The sequence below is a fragment of the Girardinichthys multiradiatus genome, chromosome 20, assembly GCF_021462225.1.
Source record: "Girardinichthys multiradiatus isolate DD_20200921_A chromosome 20, DD_fGirMul_XY1, whole genome shotgun sequence".
NCBI lineage: Eukaryota > Metazoa > Chordata > Actinopteri > Cyprinodontiformes > Goodeidae > Girardinichthys > Girardinichthys multiradiatus.
In genome coordinates this window covers 41,777,647-41,792,716 of record NC_061812.1, presented here as the reverse complement: position 1 = coordinate 41,792,716, position 15,070 = coordinate 41,777,647, and the positions used below count along the sequence as shown (strand labels likewise).

At 39.5% G+C, this 15,070-nt stretch overlaps 1 protein-coding gene across 1 annotated transcript; it reads right to left on the bottom strand.

Moving 5' to 3' along the window:
* Positions 1 to 495: 495 nt before the first annotated feature.
* mst1rb (macrophage stimulating 1 receptor b) lies at positions 496 to 14,817 on the bottom strand (the record flags this gene model as incomplete). Its single annotated transcript, XM_047348424.1, has 18 exons — positions 496 to 1,516; positions 5,467 to 5,603; positions 6,349 to 6,514; positions 6,619 to 6,728; positions 6,833 to 7,014; positions 7,159 to 7,239; positions 7,326 to 7,541; positions 8,986 to 9,075; positions 9,284 to 9,437; positions 9,979 to 10,125; positions 11,069 to 11,287; positions 11,420 to 11,519; positions 11,673 to 11,849; positions 12,582 to 12,718; positions 12,842 to 12,977; positions 13,566 to 13,726; positions 13,798 to 13,968; positions 14,689 to 14,817. Coding segments are annotated over 18 exons (2,751 nt in total), but the record flags the coding sequence as incomplete, so codon positions are not given.
* Between the last annotated feature and the right edge of the window lie 253 nt (positions 14,818 to 15,070).

Below are 15,070 nucleotides of genomic sequence, written 5' to 3'. Positions count from 1 at the left end.
ATCTCAATAAAGTGAAATATCATCAAAATGTTCATTGATTTCAGTAATTCAGTTCAAAGGGGGATCTCAAATATTATATAGATTAATTACATACAGAGTGATGAATTTTAACCATTGAGTTCTGTTCCTTTTGATGAATTTGGTTTACAACTAATGAAAATAACCAAATTTGCTTTCTCAAAAAATTGAAATTTTACATAAGACAAAAAATAAAGATGGCTGCATGATGGCGTAGTTGGTAGCACTGTTGCCCTGCAGCAAGAAGGTCCTGGGTTTGATTCCCAGCCGGGGGTCTTTCAGCATGGATTGTGCATGTTCTCCCCATGCATGTGTGGGTTCTCATTGAGTACTCCGGCTTCCTCCCACAGTCCAAAGACATGCCTGTTAGGTTAATTGGTTAATCTAAAATTGCCCTTAGGTGTATGAATGAGTGTGCATGGTTGTTTGTGTGTTGCCCTGTGATGGACTGGCGACCTATCCAGGGTCTACCCTGCCTCTTACCCATAGACTGCTGGAGATAGGCACCAGTTTCCACGTGACCCACTATGGAATAAGCGGTAGAAAATGCTTGACTGACAAAAAATAAAGATTTAAATGCTGTTATTTACAGAAATGCTTATGTTGTGGCCTACAAAATCAAGGTGAAGTGCTGACTTGAAATGTGCCCAGCAGACAGTCACTGACAGCCTCTACAAGCAGAGTAAGTAGCAGAAGGTCAGAAGCTGGCTGTTCACAGAGAGCTTTGTCCAAGCAGATTAATGAAAAATGTTGTGGAAGGAAAAGGTGTGATAAAAAACACTACCACTGAATACCATTATTAAAGCAGCTTGTACTTCTTTAACACCTCAGCAGGGCCACTGGCTGATCACCTACATGCCACGCAGAATTGGTTTGCAGGAATCCATGCAAAAGGAGCCCCAACTAAGTATTGAGTGCAAATAATGTAAAGTACATGGAAATACTTATCAGTTTGCTGAATTCCTGAATTAAAATACATTTTTTTAATTGTTATGTTCAGATAAACTGTGTTTTTATTAGTGTTAAATATACACCTAGAAGTGTAATGCATCTATAAGTTTCTCTTTTTTGTCAAATTAATTGAATAATTTAGTTTTTTGAAAAAAATCGAACTTATTGAGGTGCCGCTGTACAAAAAATCGCCACAGGGATGTCCTTAAACAGTAGGAAGCAACTTTGTTTTACCTGCTTTGATATAAAACACAGTCGTGTGACTAAAAAGAGTGTTTGTGGTCCTGTTAGCAGGATATTTCAGGTGCATCAGGAAGATGATGAGTCTGAGCCTGAGTCTTCAACGCCTGTAGAGTCATACTCATCAGGGGAGTCTGTGAGAGCGGGGTAAGGCCGTGGCTGGTCCAGGTTCACATAGGTGATGTTCAGACTGATGTAATGCTCTCCTTCCAAGCTTGACAGAATTGTGGAGACAGCTAAAACCAGAGTAGTGAAGCTGGGCCTCAGCTCTGGATCAGGGTCCCAGCATTGGAGCATAATGCGATATCTGAAAAAACACGGAAAAGGTCTAGATCTGGGGTTTTCAAAGGTACAACAAAAAGTATTTACCGTTTAGTCTTACAATTTTACAAAAACGTTGAGGTCATTAATTTCAAAATATTGTCCAACTTTTCTTTACCCTTTTTCTTTATCCTTTCTTTTTCTTTCTTTTTCCTTTATCATGCCACGACAATGTACTTTTTTAAATGTTTGTTGTCATCATGTAAAGCACTTTGAATTGTTTTGTTGCTGAAATGTGCTATACAAATAAACTTGCCCTGCCTTGGCTTACCTTTAATAACCATGTCTTTCTGTTTAATTTCATCATAAATATGAACGTATCTATCTGGTGACTTTTACTCAAAAGCAGATTTTGGTGCACTCAAATTTGGCTAAATATAGCAAGTGTTTTCAACGAAAGAATGACTCAAGTCCTGTTCTTACTGCTGATAATGAACACATTTTTTATTATTTTGTTTAATCCAGCCCAGACGAATTTGCAAACTGGATGCCTTCCATGTGGATCTACAATGATGTACACATCCTTTTCCCCAAAAAAGTCTGACTATTTGGTTAACTATAATATTGCATGCCTAGTTTACTGCTGAGTAAAAAAAATCACAATATTTTATTTTTCAGGTTTTTCTCTTTTTTTTATATAATTTCTTTAGCCCATACTAATGCAACTGTCAAGGATTTGACAGTTTTAGTCCACATGACCAAAGGTTTGGATACTACTGGTGTAGATGAAAGAAGAATAATGATCATGGCTGACTGTGGCATCTACATTTATACATTATCTCACCTGTACTTTTGCCTTTTATTAAATTTGTTTATTCCAGCATTTGTATAGTAAGAAAAATGCTGAACCTCTAGTTATCTGGTGAGACGTTAGTGACAGTGTACAATAAAGTGCCCTGCAAAACAATTCACGAACTTGTCCACATTTTGGACAACCGCCAGCCTCAGTGTATTTAATGCTGAAATTATATAAAAAGCCAACAAAAATATTTGTGAACGGACAGAAAAAAGTTTGATTTTGGACTTTTCTGACCAGAGCAGCTTCTTCCATGTGTTTTCTGTGACCTCTTGTTAGAATAATACTCTTTAGGAATCCTATTATAAAATCAGTAACACTGCTACACGGATTGTGATGGAGACCAGACTTCAAAGGCAATTTTAAGGCAGTTCATTACTCCCGGGGGAAGCGGTTGCACATACATTAAAGGTGTAATAAAAAAGTGCTCTAAGAGGCAGTCTCTTTGACATTACATTGAAGCCCTAAAATACTGGGTGGGTCAGTCCCTTTGAGCTTACACAGCTGATTGTACATAATCAGATATTTTTTTCTTTGCAGACAGTCGATGTGCCACTGTTGAATTAAATCGTATCTTCTACAGTATTTTCTTTGTAGTAGTTCTTCACAGTTGGATAACAACAGAACTCAATGTGGGTCCTTAGTAGAGCCTTACATCCCCTATGAAACCTTCCACTAACGACCCAAATCCAAAAGTACATTTAGATGGATATTTCCATTACCCCCAACTTGGCTTTTGGCAAACTGGACAAATTATGGCTTTGTTCAGCAGTGGTGCTTTTCTTCTCACTCTTCTATAAATGCCAGATTTATAGAGTGCATGACTAACTATTGATCCATCAACAGATTCTCCCAAATAAAACCGTAGATCTCTACAGCTCCTCCCAAGGTACTGTACCATGGGCCTCTTGGCTGCTTCAACAATGCTCTCCTACCTGGCATGTCATTTAAACATCTAGCTCCATCATACATCAGAGATCTGATTGTTCCATATGTTCCTAACAGAGCACTTCGTTCTCAGACTGCAGGTTTACTGGTGATTCCTAGAGTCTCTAGAAGTAGAATGGGAGGCAGATCCTTTAGTTATCAGGCTCCTCTCCTGTGGAACCAGCTCCCAGCTTTAGTCCGTGAGGCAGACACCCTGTCTACTTTTAAGGCTGGGCTTAAAACTTTCCTTTTTGATAAAGCTTATAGTTAGAATGGCTTAGTTTATCCTGAGCTATCTTCCTTATTTTTTACCTCCGTCTTCTTCCCTCCCTGTTGGATGGAGTAAGGGGGAGTCAGGTTTAGCCTAAACCGGCTCAGTTATGGTTGAGGTGCAAACACACCCTCCATTTCTGCTACCTGTATGACCCCTTCTCTTTTCCAATGGTTATAATCCGTCTGACAGATGGATGTATCCCAATCCTTGTGGTTTTTAGTATAACAATGACCATCAGTGGGACCCTTTGTGAGGTGCCTTGAGACGACATTGTTGTAAATAAGCGCCGTTTAATTAAATAATCTGAACTGAAACTATCTGTGTAGTTATGCTGCTATAGGCTTAGGCTTCTGGAGGATATAATGACCACTTTCACCCTCTTTGCTACATTCTCACACTACTCTCCAATTTGCATTGTTTGCTGTTATTTCAGCTTTTAACTTTGTTCTCTCTTTCTCTTCCTAGAAGCTACACCTGGCCTGGCTCTGTGTCTGCCTGTGACACCTTTCTGAGAGGGGAATCGTCCGAGCTTCTGCTGGCAACAACTAATGCTCACCTCTACCGATGATCCACATAGCCTGTCCTTTTATTGTTTAACCCTTTCTCTCTCCTAGCATGGAAATTGACTGAGCTTTTACTGTGACTAACTGTATGCGCTCTCTTTCAGACTCTAACCTTGAAAACTGGCTCAGAGTTTATCTGTTCTTTCTTTCTAGGTGAAACGACTAAAGGAGCTACATCCATTAACATTTACTTTTCCTTCCCATAGAAAGTACTTCTGGATCAGTGTTTCTGTGTTCTTTTTGTGTCTCTGCTCTGTTCTCTCAAACCCCCAGTCGGTCGTGGCAGATGGTCGCTCACACTGAGCCTGGTTCTGCTGGAGGTTTCTTCCTGTTAAAAGGGAGTTTTTCCTCTCCACTGTCGCAACATGCATGCTCAGTATGAGGGATTGCTGCAAAGTCAACGTCAGTGACTGTCCACTGTCTCTACATGCTCATCCGGGAGGAGGGAATGCTGCAAGTCACTGACTGGATGCAATCTGCTGGGTTTCCTTAGATAGAAAAACTTTGTATCCAATTTGAATAAAAAGCTAACTCCGACTGCACCGTTCAATTGTTAGGATTAATAGGAATGTATGTACCTGACTGTTGTGAAGTGCCTTGAGACAACATGTGTTGTGAATTGGCGCTATATAAATAAAACTGAATTGAATTGAATTTAGTTAACAACTAAATCTTGGTAGTATTGCAGTTGTACAAAACTGGTTTAAATCATTCTGCCTGGCTTGTCTGCTGTGTTCCTTGGTCTTCATGATGCTGTTTGTTCACTAATGTTCTTAAAACATCTGAGGCCTTCACAGAACAGCTAAAATGTTGAGTACTGAGGTACACTTCATTAAAACATGTAAGTTCTGAGTTCTTGATTGTGCTGGATTTTGTTTAGGGGTGTCAGTGTGAAGGCAGCGGAATGAAAAAGCATAAAAGTGCAAGCTGTGTGAATACTTTTTTAAGTTACTGTATATTGGAGGTGTAACAAAACCTCAGTGGAACAAATATGTGATGAGAATGGTTGATCCTCTCGATCAGTGCTGAGGAAAAGCCTATAGTCCAAATTATTTATCATCACAACTGCTAAATCAAATAGGTGTTTGCATTTTTGTGACCGAGTTTGTTTTTTTTGTTTTTTGCATGTGTGTGCAGCACAGCTTTTCAAGTATGTTGTACACATTAACTCTGCAACATTTTCTAACCATGTTAGAACAGAAAATAGTGGACAATTTACTACTGCTGGGTTACCATTTTAACACCTTGTTGTTGCAGTTTGGACTTTGGGTCCAGATCTCCTGCACTTTGTCTGTACAGGGGCTGCTGAATTATTACAAGAACGTATTGGGATTCTACAGTGGTGACAGGTTATTGCTATTGTTCCTGTTACTTACAGAGGGTCGGGGCAGTATTGTGGCTGGGGAAGCCTCCTGCCTTTAAGTAAGTAATGCGTTATGTCATAAGGGTCCACCTCTGGGTAGGGGCTCGCTCCTCTGGTCAGCATTTCCCACATCAGAACACCAAAGGACCACTTCAGTGGAAAAAATAAACATTCAACGGATGGACAGACATATGCAACAGAGTTCCAAGCAAAAGTATCCATATACATGAAACCTTTCACATTTTGTAACACTGTAAACACAAACTTCAATGTATTTTATTGGGATTTTATGTGACAGACCACAAAAAAAGCACATCATTTTGAAATGGAAGGAAAATGCACTTGTTAATTTATACTGAAACCCTTTTACTCTGATACTCCAAAATAAAAACCTGCAGGATTCAAATTAGTATAGAAGTTCTGGAAAAGCTTTCGAGCAGGGTTCAATCATAAAACAATACCCTAATAATCCATCATCTGAAAGAGAAACAAGTATGGCACAACTCACAGAGTTTGAGATTTTTCAAAGAACTAAGGGAAAAATGTCAGTCTTTAGATGTGTAAAGCTGTTAGAGACATATGCCAAAAGACTTGTAGCTATAATTGCAGTGAAAGGTAGCTCAGCAAAGTATTGAGTCTGAGGCGGTGAACACAAATGCATGCCACATATTTTCAGAGTTTTATTTTTAAAGAAAAAAACATGTTGCATTTTCATTCCATTTTGCAAGTATGCATTTCTTTCTGCTGGTTTATCACATATTATCCCAATAATAAACATTGATGTTTGTGGTGCTAACCAAACAAAATGTAGATCATTGGGTATGAATACTTTTGCAAGATAATGCAGATCTGGAATAAACATCTGGTTTTAACAAGGTAGTTTAATGCTACCCACCACATCTGATTTGGTGGTGAATTTCTGAGTCCGCAAACTCTCAATGGCCATCCACTTGACAGGCAGTTTAGCTTTCCTATGATCCTGAACGCTGTAATATTCCTTATCAAAAACATCTCTGGCCATGCCAAAGTCCGCCACCTTCACTGTATATGACTCATCCAACCTAGAGACAGAGAAGTGAAATTATGTCAAATTCACATAATAAAATCTCTTGATTCACCCATTTATGATTTCGCCAAACAGAACTGATGGATGTTCATTTCTCACATGCAGTTGCGTGCGGCAAGGTCTCTGTGCACAAACTTCTTCATAGCCAAATACTCCATCCCTTTGGCAACCTGTAGCCCAAAACCAATGAGATCCTTCACAGTTGGGTTCTAAAGAAATGCGGAGAAAGGAGATATATTGTTTATTAGGTAGTTAACAGATAGATTTGTGAAAGCAGATTAGTAAATGTCATCATTTAATGCAGCCATCACACCCTCTTCTCGCAGCGTATGAAGTGCCGTAGGTCTCCATGTTTCATATATGGAAGCACCACTAGAGGAAGCCCTTCCTGAGGCAGGAAGATGCCCAGCAAAGACAGCACATTGGTTTGGTGGAAACCCTTCATTATGATGCCTTCCTTGAGAAACTGCTCCACCTCTTCGACATCTGTTATCCCTGATGAGTTATTATACATAGATGATGACTGAGCTTTGAAACCCCCATAGAACATTTTAGATGCTTAGACAATTTGTTGTACAAGACTGATTTTGTCATGCTTCCTTAAAGCATTAAACACAACAGTTAAGAAGCAGACTTAACTATTCAAAGACTTGACAGCGCAGTGGATTTCTCTGTTGTTAGAGTCTGTTAAGTAGCCATGATAGACAGTTCCAAAATGCCCTGGAGGGAAAACGACCAACAGAATGAGAGATGACGACTATTATTCCTTTGACATCCAGATTTCCTGAGTTTGACGAAATTCCTACCCTTCCCAATGATCCGATGGTGCTGCACTATAAGCATCTCAGCAGGAATAAGAACATCTTTCACCTCCTCCAGCAGCTCTGGTCTAAAGCTGGAGATAGAGATCTTCTCTGTTTGCATGAGGGGAGTGAGGGTTGGATCTCTGTTGCATCCAGTGTAGGCCAGGCTGCGAAAAATAACTGGCCCAATCAAAGGGGTTGGAGGACTCAGAGATATGACTGGTGAAAACACAGATAAGGAAGAGTATTAGGGAGGTGTATGCAGTTCTCTAGCTCAGTGCAATTTTAATGTGAAGTATATTATGCCTTTAACTATGAAAGGATTACAAATTTATTAAAACCCGTTAAAGTTTTACAGATTTTCCCACGTCAAAAACAAACTACAATGCAGCCGATTGGGATTATATATCAATACAATGCAAAGTAAAGCATAATTGTGAGTTGGAAGGAAAATGGTATGTGGTTGAAAACCTTTCACAAATAAAAACTTGAAAAGTGTAGCATGCCTTATATTCACCCCCACTGATACCACTAAATAAAATCAAGTGAAACTAATTGCCTTCAAAAGATAGCAAAGACTGTATCTGTGTGTAATTTAATCTCACTATAGGTACAGCTGTTCTGAGAAGGCCTCAGCAGTGTGTTAGAGAACATTAGTGAACAAGCAGCATAATGAAAACCAGGAAACACAGCACACAGGTCAGGGATGAAGCTGTGGAGAAGTTTAAAGCAGAGTTAGGTCATAAAACAATATCCCAAGATCTCACAGAGCTCTGTTCAATCCATCCTCTGAAAATGGAAAAATTATGGGACAACTGCAAACCTACCATGGCATGACCGTCAACTGACAGGTTGGGTAAGGTGGGCAATAATTAGAGAAGCAACCAAGAGGCCCATGGTAACTCTGGAGGAGCTCCTAAGATGTACAACTCAGGTAGGAGAAATATAGGGCAATTATAAATTGTACTCTCCACAAATCTGAATGTTATGGAAGAGTAGTCTAATTGAAAGAAAGCCATTGTTGAAAGACAGCTAATTAAAGTTTTCTACCAGGCATGTAATCCAAAATTTACCTTCCTGACCTACATGCAAAACACCGTGAGTGGCAGAAAACTAACACTTGACATCACCCTAACCAAACTATCCCCACAGTGAAACACAGTGGTGGCAGCATCATGATGTGGGGATGCTAAATACAGGATATTGCTGAGAAAACTTGATAGAGGCAGCAAAATGTTGAGACAGGGTCAGATGTTCAGCTTCTAGCAAAATAATGAGGCAGAATGATTGAGATCAACGTAAATGTAAGTGTTAAAAAAATAGATACTCAATGATTCTCTTCATCCACTCTGGCTGACCTATTGAACTATTTTACAAAATAAAATGAGAAAGAGTCTCTAAATGTGTTTAAATGTAGAGGCCATCTGGCTTAAAGCCAAAAATCCAACATAGTTTTAACTCAGGCAGGCCAAATACAAATGCACTTCTCACCTTTCAGATTTTTATTTGTGAAAAATTGAAACCATGTAGCATTTTGCCTCCACTTGCATTACTTTGTCTTGGTTTATCAAAAATAAATACAAATAAAATTCAATAATGTTTGTAATTGTAATGTAAAAAAAGTTCAAGGGGTGTGAATATTTTTGCAAGAATCAGGAGATACCTCTTCTGTAGTCTCCAATGGGAGACAACTCCACAGTGTTTGCCACTGAGCGAGTGGTACTGTGGGCCAAACGGGCTTCTATCATTGAGGCTGAAAGACATTTCACAAAGTTTTTTTTTTTTTTGTTTGTTTTTTTTGATCATCAACTCCCTAAAAAAAGAGCATATGTACATTCGGTGAAAAACGTAAGATGTTCTAGTTGAAAAGTTGTTAAACCATTCAAGATTCCGATCCATACCTGGCAACAGTTTTGTAAGCAGCTCTGATCAAGGTTCACACTTAAGAGAGAGGTACCTACCTTTCTTTTTTTTCCTCAAATGTTTCATCACAACAAAGGCTAGCACCGCACCGGCCACCAGTGCCGCCAGAATTCCCAGAACTATTCCCACCATGTAGTGGTTGTTGACCCTCTCCACCGTGCCAACATTGTGAACTTGACCATTGATGGAGATCTGAAGCGCAGAGAGCAACACACACATAGTGGAAGTATTATTTATCTCAGATTCCCACCCTTTCATGTAACACACCACTGGAATGGTTTAACGTCACTGGTCTTGTAAATGTAAATCCAAAGGGACTTGAGGGTTGAGTAAAGTGCTGTGAAACTCTAGTTTAACATGCAAAAACAGGAAGTTAATCAATTAATCCAATGAGTGACTTAGTCTTCACACCATCCTGTGGTTTTAACAGAAGTCACCTTTTTTATGACTAGCTGAGAGCTTCAAAACTAAAAATGCTAACAGTGGTCTCTATTGCATATTTGGTCATACCCTGTTAACAAAACCCCATTTCAAAAAATCCCGTTAAGTATATTATCAGCCACTGCACTCTTGTTTCCTTTCTCATGCTTAAAGCTGAATCAAAGGTCAACTAACGTTTACAGTGTTCAGGATAGGTGATAGGTCACCTTCACAATATGGTGCTAAGATCATAAAACATGCAGTTGAGTCCTGAAAAGGGTTAACTACTTCCTAAAAACACAGCCTGACCAACCTTCACTGGCAGTCCCTCACTGGGAATTGTGATGTTCTTTGGGATCCTGCAGGTTATCTCATTATCCAGGACTTTGGCATCACAATCAACATCTGCCACCGTCATGATGATGGTCATGCAGGAGCTCACCAGGTTCAGCTTTTTATGCTGAGAACAACAAGTCCAATGAAGTACTTAAAATATTTTAAAAGATATGTTATACTCACTGGCCAGGACCCCAGGAAGAGTAGCTACAGGTAACTGCAGGTCATGGGGATCCAAATAAATAAGCAAACAAAAAAACTTTATTAGGTACACATGTTCAACTGCTTGATAACACAAGTAGAGAAGTGGCAAATCTCATGGCTGCAATTGAATCCCTCTGGGCATCTAGATGTGGTGAAGACTACTGGCTGAAGTTCAAAGTGAGCATTAGAATGGGAAGGAAGGGGGATTTAAGTGACTTCTAACATGGCATGGCTGATGATGCCTCTCAGGCTGGTTTGAATGTTTCAGAAATTAATCATCTACTGAGATTTTGATGCACAACCATCTTTGGGCTTTCAGAGAATGGTCTGAAAATGAGAAAATATCCAGAGTGGCAGTTGTTTGGACAAAAATACCTTGTTGATGTTAGAGGTCAGACGAAAATGGCCAGACTGGTGTGACATGATAGAAAGGCAACAGTAGCTGAAATATCAAGTCATTACCACTAAGGTATGCTAAATACCATCCCTGAACACAACATGTTAAAGCTTGAAGTGGAGGGGCTACAACAGCATAAGATCACGGCAGATTAGAAAAAGGTTGGCTGGTCCAATGAGTCTCGATTTCAGCTGTGACATTCAGACAGTAGGGTCAGAATTTGGCATAAACTGCATGAAAGCATGGATCCATCTTCCTTTGTATCAGTGGTTCAGGCTGGTGGTGTAATGGTGTGGAAGATGTTGTTTAGGCAAACCTTTTAATGCCAACTGAACATTGTTTAAACACCACAGCTTATTGTTGTTAATTTTCATTCCATTATGACCGCAATGTACCCATCTAAAATGCAGCCATGTAATTACAATAGAGTATATTCATAGTTATAAAAGATAACTGAATCACTTACATGAAGTGACACTTCATCAAACCCAGGATACAAACTAAGCACATGTCCCTCTGTTTCAAAAGGAATGGGTTCCCCATAGGGGTGATAGGAGAACTCTTTGTTCCAAAGGCCCAGGGCTCCATCCATGTCAAAAGACAGCAGTCCCTCCTCACTCTCATCCCTTTGGAACACCGGGGTCATGCATTCCATCTGTGTGGGCAGGGATGTACCAATGCACTCCTAGAGAAATATACAGAAGAAATCCTTTAGTTCTCAGTCCATAGTACAAAAAATATCCACAAGTATTTTAGGGGCACATGCCTCTGAACAATATGTTGAAAAAATATGTGTACATTTTAATAACTTACGTACCGTTGTTACTGCTTTTAGGTGGCTCTCATTGGGTTTAAAGCGAATTACAGTGCGGTAAACTGAGTCAAGGTTCTCCCCTTCGATCAGAATCTTTGAACCTCTACATTCAGAAAGAAGCACAACGTTGTTTAAATTTTCATTTTAAAACATACAAAATTCTATATGAATTTCCACAGTTTAATCTCCTTTTTCTTTCCAGATAAAATTCTACACATACAGCACATGTTTGGGATGAGGTCTCTGTGTGGCCAACCTGTGAAAGCTGCAGTCGGGCAGTACGGCTGTGATCTTTGGATTTTCTTTGTAGTAAAACACCTTTGTGGTGCGGACCGGTGATTTGTCGATGAAAACACTCAGTGGGACATCCCTCACCTCTGAGATGGGCTGGGACAAGCAGATGATGGACGAGATGTTGGCTATAGATTTTGACCTGCAGTGACAATAAGAGGTTGTGAATTAGATACTGCAGGTGATAAACTGGAGCAAATCAAAAAGCTCTGGACATTTAGGTTGCACATTTGGTTCACATTGGGTTCTCAGGTCGTGTTTCTAACAGGAAGTTCATTGGTGGTGCACTGCCTCTTACTTCCACTCCCTTTGTAAATAATACGTGGCTTTGTGTAAATAACAGCACCAATGCAAAAGTGACAATGGTTTAAAGGGTCATTAAATAGCATTCACCTAAACTGCTATGATGGGTTTGCTGTCATTTTAAGAAGCTAGAAGTCTGCTTTGGTTTGGGCCCGTCCAGGACCAACTAATCTGGATTTATACTAAATGAAAACACAAAGAGAGTTAAGTATTTGTAATAACCTGTTCAATACAAACATGACAATGGTTTGAAGGTCATTAGAAAAGTATTTTTACAGACCAGTATAATGTTTTTGCCATTGGAGTTGTTTTAAGATGATGGAAGCCTGCCCTGATTTTGGTCCTCCTGGGACCAGCAATAACCTTCAGCCTCTGAGACCAACTTATCTAGATTTTATTTTATGAAGACGCAGTGAGAGCCATCTACAGGAGCTTAGGTATTAACTGCTTACAACCTTTTAACAGCACCTCACTTCAAGTATCACAAGCTGTCCTTTTAATACAAAATCTTTACCTGGAATAATAAAGTATGTGTGACTGACATACAGAAACATCAAAATCCATTTTTCACCTTTTTATAGGGCAGGGTACATCATTCAGAGTGACTCTTCTGTTCTTTCCAGCATCCAAGTGGAACCCAGTCATCGTGATGAGTGTTCCTCCAACACGGGGCCCAAAGTTGGGCTGGATTTCTGTGATGTTAGGAACCTAGAGGGAGAGCGACTTTCTGTTTCAGTAAAGAATTGTATCTAAAATAAACATTTTTTTATATTTCAAAGTTACTGCAAATAAGTAATTTTCAGGGTCTAACATAAGAATGAGTATAACTACCACAAATGTGAACCCTTGCATTTCAGCCTTCCCATCAATAGAGTAGCGGCCCTCCACCTTGCCCTCATGCACTTCCACTGTAATGTTGACCGGCTTGAACAGCTCGGTGGCCCCAGAGCGAATCTTACAAACTAAACTGAAAACCAAAAGACAAACAAACATCAGCGTGTCACCAGCAAACAAAGCTTCTTTAGCAATACTTACAGCTGATTTTCACAGCAGTGTCCATTTAATTTTTTTAAATAAAATATAATTTTACCGGATTCATTGTTGGTAGTTAGCAAATTTTGCAAAAGGTGACAATAAACTATGATGGTAATCAAGATTTTTTTAAAACTGCACACTGCCATTCTGATTTTTTAGGGAATCTTATGAGCATGCACACAGACAATATGCCTGAAGCAGTGCACACTGTGCTTATACTGTCAGTCTTTTGTACTTATTCTGAATAGGACAATCCTCAACAGTTCTGTTTCTACAATCATCAACCTGTGGGGTGAGACTTGGCTTGCACATGGGTTGTTTTGGGGGGGAGGGGGGGGTTGTTGGGAGGGTATGAGAGTTGGCAGCCCTGCAAGAACCTATCAGACAGCTGCAAAGATATTTATTTTTCTATCTAAAAAAATAGTTTTATCTTTTTCAAGAGTAAATTGTGTATTTGCCAAAGAATGACTGCTGTTTAAAGAGACTGCACTCGGATCCAGAGCTCTTCAGGTTTACTCACTGTGTGCTGCTGCTCTTGAGTGCAATCACAGTGCAGGCAGTCTGTCCCAGTCGAACCTGGTGGGTTCTGGAGGTGATAATAGGTCTTAAAGGCGACTGGAACTCCCATCCGCACACTGTAAGCTCTGTTTGTCCATCAGGGGGAGCAGTCTGTGGAAAAAACTGTATACACAGTAATTATGATAAGGTGTAAAAATATGCATTTGTATCTTGGATCACAGTGCAAACCTCACCCCACTGATCCCAGGTGGACAGGATTCATTTCTCCAGCGTCTTTGGCACTCGCTCTCCCACAAACACACTCCGGAGCACCAACCACAGCCCATGAACTTTGGGGCTGTCAGGCACATCGCGCAGGTCATAAAGTGCTGACAACCTGGCCCTCTCTGGGGGACCCGAATCATCTAAACAGCAGAATTATTTGGCAATTTCAAAGGCCGCTTTGTTTGGCAATACTTTATTTTGCACTTCCAACACAGTATTTCAGCTTCATTTTTGTTTAAAGAACAATGAGTGTGGATGCATGTTTTTGTACAGTTGCAATTAGATTAAATCATTTTAGAACCATAACCATTTAAGAATTGAAAGTGGGTCGACTTTCTGTTTTACCATTACTTTATGTATGAGACATTCTGTTTTACTTTAAACAAAGCCCAGTATGGCCCAACTGAGTACTAAAAAAGTAAAAATTCAAACGTGTTACTCATTTACAGACAAGAAATGGAAGAATGGGTTAAGTTTCTAAGAAAGCTGTTAAAAGCTGATAACCACTGCTCCTTTGCATGGTTTTAGTAGAAATTAACAAAACTTTTGAAAAAGACAAACATGCTTTCTGTGTCCTTTTCGTATTGTAACCCAACTTTACTGGAGTTAACAGTGCTAGGTCTGATGCTGTACAGGTAGTAACTGAACTGGTATCAACTTCTATTATCCATCTGCACCGGCTCTTCATTGTCAAGACATCTGTCCAGGTCTAAAATGATGCAAAGCTCAGCTTCTAATAAACCTGACTGGAATGTCTTTAAACCACTGGAGCAAAGTTTTACTCCTTTGACAGGCATGTCAACTAAATGCATGTTTATAAAACTCAACCAAAGAAACAGGCTTAGTCATTGTTACTGTACCTTGTCTCCAACTACAAAAAGTAGATACTCTGAGGAGTACACAGCAGCAATAGAAGACACCCTCTGATTCTCTACCAAGGAGTAATTGGCAAAGATTACAGGACTGGATCTAGTCAATACAAGCTGCAAACACACACAGGACAAAACATAAGGAGCAGATCACAGTTGAAAACAGAAATAAAAAATATATATATCAGTTATTTGTATGGGTGAAATGAAATCTCATGTGCAGCAATATTAGGCCATGTTAAACTATAACGTAGAGAAATCGATAATTTTAACAATATTTAAAGAAAATCATTTCGTCTAATTATCAGACAAAATAAATCTGAAGGATGAATTCTTGACTTTTCCATTGAGCGATTTTAATCATAGAGATTTC